General features: G+C 39.8%; 1 protein-coding gene across 1 annotated transcript; it reads right to left on the bottom strand.

Moving 5' to 3' along the window:
- Positions 1–5,603: 5,603 nt before the first annotated feature.
- Positions 5,604–5,827, bottom strand: LOC125922081 (keratin-associated protein 23-1). The gene is given in 2 exon segments (XM_049629969.1): positions 5,604–5,705; positions 5,708–5,827. Coding segments are annotated over 2 exon segments (183 nt in total). The 5' UTR covers positions 5,820–5,827; the 3' UTR covers positions 5,604–5,634.
- Between the last annotated feature and the right edge of the window lie 998 nt (positions 5,828–6,825).

The raw sequence follows: 6,825 nt of genomic DNA, 5'->3' as shown, positions 1-6,825 counted from the left end.
ACTGTCAGCATGACAAAGTCCTATTGCCAGATTTGGAGGGGACAGAGGCAGGGCATCATAGAGGCCAGCATTCACACAACTGGCTCCAGCAGAGTGCCTTCTCATTAACCTCACAATGTGTAGCAAATTAGCAAATACCTGTGCGGTTCCCAATCTCCAAATGTCAAATAGTGATGCTGGGTCTGTCATTTGTGAATAAGGCTACCCCATGTGTCCTTTTCTCTTTGGGCTGAAGCATTAACTTGCACATTCTATTTAACTGAGTGCTGAATTAATAGGTGTTTTGGCATGCACTTTTGGTTCAAGGAGTAAATACATATTTTCACTGGTGCTAGATTTATAAAGGGAGTTACTTGGCTTATTACTGTGGAATGACGAATGCTAGGACAACTGGTCACCTTGAGATTGTTTCCATGAAACCTACTAAAAACTAAATGTTAGCTTTGTAAGCACTTGGATAATGATAATTATACAGTATATCTCCTAGTATTCTTGTGAAATAGGTAGAAATAGTCACCTTATTGCTTATGGTGACTGGACACTTTGCTACCAAATGATTGAATAATTCCTTGGTCTCTCCTGGTCTGGAAGGATAAAAATGATTGCAGCTGCAGTAGCACGTCCTTACCACCAGAGGGTGCAATATCAACAATCCTTGTGGAAAAGAAATTAAATACAAGGATTCTCCAGTTAGGGTTCTAAGCCAAGATCTACAATCACAAACCTTAAACGCTTCTCTTAAATGTCTATGCTGTGGCTGCTTCGTTTTTAAAATGAAAACTGTAAGAGTATCAATCTCATCAAGTGGTTTTACAAATTAAATGAGATGCGGGGCGCCTGGGTGGCGCAGTCGGTTAAGCGTCCGACTTCAGCCAGGTCACGATCTCGCGGTCCGTGAGTTCGAGCCCCGCGTCAGGCTCTGGGCTGATGGCTCGGAGCCTGGAGCCTGTTTCCGATTCTGTGTCTCCCTCTCTCTCTGCCCCTCCCCCGTTCATGCTCTGTCTCTCTCTGTCCCCAAAATAAATAAAAAATGTTGAAAAAAAAATTAAAAAAAAACAAATTAAATGAGATGATATATATGATACCCAATTGCCTGCCACATATTGACTGGTAAATGAATAAAAGTAGTAACTGTTTCTCATCAGGTTAAGGATGTTTGTGCAAACCAAAATGTTGTTCGGATGGCAACATAAATCTTGGATTGATATAAAACTATAAGGTAAAATAAAAACAGTATCTTTTTTTGTGTGTTTGAGATTATGTTGTTTGTATCTATAAATGTTGCACATTTCATTCTTTTAAGGATCAGATTGGGAATGGATTCATTCCCATTAAAGATCTAGTCAACCTGTTTCTGTCTCTCAAGGGCTTGTCACTTGATGGTTATAAGGTTGAACAGTTTATATTACCTTCATATTTGATTATGTGCCTATGTTGAATTTCTAATCACTTGCTCAGCTCTATTAAAATAAATAAATAAATAAATAAATAAATAAATAAATAAATTAGAGCCACCCTTGAGTAACATAATTCAGCTCAATTCTCCCACAATTTATTTCCTCTATCCTTGCCTTAGTTTTATCTCACCAACCAAATGACCTAAGTTAATTTAAATCCATTCCTCTTCTCCAACCAGGAGGTCACTCATGTAGACAGATTGCATAGCAGTTTAAGAATACTAGACCAAGAGTGAAGAGATTTGGCTTCTAGCCCTGGTTCTATTAATTCACTGCATGAATTTGAACAAGTCACTTTGCCTTTTTGGATATCTTACAAGATAATGATTTTAGATGAGAAGATCTCAAAGGTCCTTTCTAGCTGTCACATTCTATGATTTTCTATCAGAATCTTAATATCTTAGAGTTGAAAGGACATTAAATGGCATCTTGTCAAATCTTCCTACTGAATGAAATCTGCACTTTCATTTAAGCCATATAATTTTTATTAAGATTACTTATGAAAATTTTAACAGAACAAAGACTGAAGTTAGTAGACTATTAGTTGCCATGCATGCAGATAGAAATCTATGACTTAAAATGAATAGTTCTATTGTATTTGGGAGCAACTCTGAGAGTAAAGAAAGTGTACGTTTTTCATTGGTCTACCTCAAAAAAGTGTGCCAAAGGGAATGACCAGCTTCCTTTAAATATACCATTTTGTAAAGTGAGTCAAGTACCATATAATGCCTCTCAGACACTGTAACGCATAAAGAAAAGATTTTTTTTAGTCTCTGGAATACTCAGAGTTATGACATTATAACCGTAATAATGATCCTATGTGGAATATGGAAATGGTCTCTTGCCAGCTTTATATGTTTCTAATGATAGATTCTCTTAGAACATGATAATAAAAGGATTCACATGTGACATCATTTTTTTTTCTATGAAGATATCTCTAAATAATTTTGCTTCTTGGGATAATTCTTGGTCATTTTCAATTCAATGATATCAGACTTTGATTCAAAAGAAAGAAAGAAAGAAAAAGAAAGCAAGAAAACAAGAGAGAAAGAAAGGCAGTAGTACACAGGGTGTATGTAGTCATTAACAAAGAGTAATTGAAAAAAAAAAGAATGGACCACAGTATCTCAGCCATTTGAGTAATAACTTCCATATTTCCTAACCCCTTGTTCCATTATGTCTTGAATGTGAAAGTGTCATAGTTTATTTATAGTAATAAATAGTAATTATACACTTGCTTTTGTTCCTTTTCCCAGATGCACTTACTCTGGCCTGCCTCTGAGGTCAGCTTTTGGTGAAGTTATGTTTCTGCCTTTGTGTGATCCAGAAGTGGGAATTAATTTTTGAGTTCTCCCACTTAACACTATGGTTACTGCTGTTGTGAAAATACGTCATTAAGATGGTGCTAAATCATTCTTGATAGCAATGGTGAGCAGAAAATGAATGACCCTACTGACAACCAGCTTATCCCAATTGAGTTCAACTAGCAAAAATGAATGAATGTTTGTTGCCATTGACATGATGCATCCTGGGGATTGTAACCCTAGCTTGATTTCATTCATTCATCTACCAGATTAACCTTTATCGAGTATGTACTACTTTCGGGATTTCATTAGGTAAGATCCCATTGTGTGCATCAAGGATGTAACAAGGGTAGACAAAACTGTACTGGTTAAACCAAATAATACTTGAAATAAAATATAAAACAGTGACCTTGTAATTAACAAAAATATAAGCCCATTTAATGCTACCATTGTGTTGGAAATATCAACTCTTTTGACTGTGGAGTCTACCTAAAAAAAGTGAGAGGAGAGATAATATTTCTGTGGGTTTTGAAGAGTAAGAAAGACATGACACTCCTTCTAGAGGGAGAAGACTGTACTGCACAATGTGTTCGAGGAAAAGAGTAGGTGGCATCGATGGAGTGCACGTTGGTGGAGGGAATGCACGTGGGGTCGTGTGGAGAGGGATTGGGACAGGGCAAACGTGGCCTGCAAATGGTCTTTAACATAGACAGACCTCAGGGCACCTGGGTGGCTCAGTCGTAAAGCATCTGACTTCGGCTCAAGTCATGATCTTGCGGTCTGTGGGTTCGAGTCCAGTGTCGGGCTCTGTGCTGATAGCTCAGAGCCTGGAACCTGCTTCGGATTCTGTGTCTCCCTCTCTCTCTGCCCCTCCCCCACTCATGCTCTGTCTCTCTCTCAAAAATGAATAAACATTAAACATTAAAAAAAAAAAAAAACTTACACGGGCTGTTCTTGGGAAGGCGGGGTGGTTTCAGCCTTTAAATGAGGGTCTCATTTGCCAAAGCGTTAACTCCAAGTCACAGAAATTGTTTTCCAAAATGGCTTAAGTAAGTGAAACTCAGTGGCTCATATTGACTAAAGTCCAGAGACAGTCTGGGCTCTACTCCTTGCATTTCTCTTGCCTTTACTGTCTGTCAGGTGATGGTGTAATTTTCAGGCTGCATACAAGATGAATGCACGTGATACGACAAGGTCTAGAGGAAGAGATGGTTGCTCCGCAAAACTCCACAAGAACTTTAACCGGAAGAACCTGTCCACATCACTCCTTGTTTCTCATTGGCGTAAGTCAGAGCACGTGCTCCATCCTGAACCAATCACTTCCAGGGAAGATTGGGGTGCCCCCTTGTACTGGCCAGATTCCATCCTGAAAGTGGGAGCATAGCAACGTTCTTTCGAAGGACTGACTAGACTCAGATAAGCAGGGATGCATAAACAAAGCACAGTTCTTGTGGGGGGAGGGAAAAGAACGCCTGTGAGGGTGATGACAATGAGTACCCAGATCCACTTACACATTTTTTCTTCCTACTTACGTATTTTCAAATGTAGATGACTGTGTTTGCCCAAACAAGACAGTTTAGTAGACTACCTGGGTATCACATCCAGATCTAAGCCCAAGATATCAAGAGGTCCAATCTTCCTGCTCAGTTAATATTATCTATTCATGATAGGGCTACATTTCCAGGAGCTCCCAGGGACTTCTTTGAAAACAGATGGTTGTCCAGTGACCAAGGGAGGAGAGAGTCAAGCATCAAGTTGAGAAAGACCTCTTAGAAAGTGAATTAATTTTATTATAATAAAATGTATACATGTTTAGTTTCATTCATACTTAAGACGTTTGTTTCATCATACCCAGTTACTGCTGTTAGTATAATATCAGGACCTCAAAATTCCATTATTGCTTGTAAAAGTGGGTGAAAGGAGCTCATGAAAAGTGTTTTGACATTTCCTCATCTGATGCAGCCAAGATAATACACTCGAAGCATCACTGTTGTCTCTGGAACTTTTCTTCTTGGATTAGACCCATTAGTAGTTTAACCAAAGTAAGGTACCCAATAAGGCCGAAATGATTATAAGCAGAAGAGTTTAGAATAACCTCCAGCCCAAGCTGTGATTCCACTTGCCAAAAATTCCTGGGAACGAGCAATGTGTTGTCAGAGAATTCTGCCTACCCAGGAACCTGTTTCTTAAATTAAACATTTCTTTTTGGAGAAAACATAGTAGGTTTGAAATTCCCAATGGATATCTTTTATTTTAAATTAACACTGACTTATGATCCAATATCAAATTACATGAGTTTATTTGAAGGGAAAAAAAAAGACCACTTGGTCCATTTTGAACAAAAGAAGTACGAAGGAAAATAGAAGAAAAATAGAAGGAAAAAAGAATAGGTATTCTATGAGATAAATGGTTTCACATTAATAGGATTTGTTTTAATTATCACTTTTCTAGCTAGTAGAATATAGACTCTAGCCAGATAATTGCAGAGACTGACTTTGAAGGGCAGTGAAGTCCAGGTCCAGAATCCTTAACAAGTTGGTTGGTGGTAGAAACCAGATCTACAGGTTGGTTGGCAATAAGAAGTTTGGCTGCTCTTAGAAGCCAGGTAAGTAGGGCGGTAGACGTTGGACCCATAGCCCAGGGAAGGGAACCCATAGACTCCATAACCCGGGGATCCAAAGCCCTGGGATTCACAGCCCAGGGAGTAGGAACTTCTAGGTCCATACCCCAGGCAGTAGCCTCTGATGGATCCATAGTTCAGAGATCCAGGGTAAATTGACCTGCAGGGACTACAGAGCACAGAGGTCCTTGGGCGGGAGCAGGACGTCTGGCAGGGGCTGGACACCACGCAGGACGTCCGGCAGCTGGTGGGCTCACAGGAGGTCTCCTGACAGCCGCTGTAGAGGGAGGAGCCCAGCTGGCAGGTGCTGGGAGAGCAGAGGTCAGTGCAGTAGACCAGGTTGCTGGGGGAAGAAGAGCCACAGGAGGAGCTTGGGTAGCGCAGGTAGCCCCTAAGGGAGCGGGAAGAGAAGTTTCCAGAGCAGCAGCTGTAGGCCATGTTGATGGCAGATGTGGGTTCAGCTGAGTTACAGTGAGAAGATATTGTGATATCTCCCAGGCATGTTTATATGCATATATATCCCCTCACTGCACTGGGTATGATGCAGACCCTTGCCACTCTTGTGCATGTCTTGTCATGAAAATAACTAATTATCCTAGGCTATAATTATAACTGAACACATTCATGTGTTCTTAACTGCTATTTAATTATTCTGATTTATAGAAGGCACTCGTCGCTTTTTTTTTTTTTTCTGGAAATAAGGTGTGGTTTGCCTTCAAAGATATTTTTCATGATGCAGATAGTGCCCTCCCTTCTTCACGAGCTTGACCGTGGGCATTTTGAGCATGAATGTATAACTTGTTACCACCAATGCACTCCTAACAGTCACCCACACCCCCCTCCCAAATATTTATGTATGTTTTATTGAGCATTTACCATGCATAAAACATTGAAAATTGTGGCATCATCTAATCCTTGCAACAACCTTATGAGATAGGAATTGTCACTAATTTAGTGACCCACGTGTGCCTTTCTTCAAAGCCAGAAGGAACCACAATGGTATGCTAACAACTTGAGAAGCTTGTCTTTTTCACTTCGAGTATCATGTGAGCAATGAATGCCCACGTGAAAAAATAACATTTCAGTGTGATAACATTTGCATTTTATCCGATGGGCCTCCGTATGGAGTCTTACCTCTTTTATGAAATCCCTAAATGCCGCCACTGAAGGAACAACTTCTTAATCATTTTAGTTCTGTTTTCTCGTATGCAAAGTTACCATGGAGATGGTTGTTTCAAACTGCCTTCTATTTGTCCTCTCATTTAGCTTATCATCAACAAGCAACTCATGTTTTACCCAGTATGGAGTTATTGGATTCTTTTTCCATGTGAGGCAGAGAATTCTTTGGCAAACACTTAGCCTATCGCTGAGAATAATTGCTAAAAACTGATATACTTTGAGTGACTTGACTACCGATGAAGCGCATTTGCAAAAACTTGAATTT

Source organism: Panthera uncia, chromosome C2 (genome assembly GCF_023721935.1).
Source record: "Panthera uncia isolate 11264 chromosome C2, Puncia_PCG_1.0, whole genome shotgun sequence".
NCBI lineage: Eukaryota > Metazoa > Chordata > Mammalia > Carnivora > Felidae > Panthera > Panthera uncia.
The sequence above is the reverse complement of the archived record's forward strand: the minus strand, read 5'-3'. Positions and strand labels throughout refer to the sequence as shown.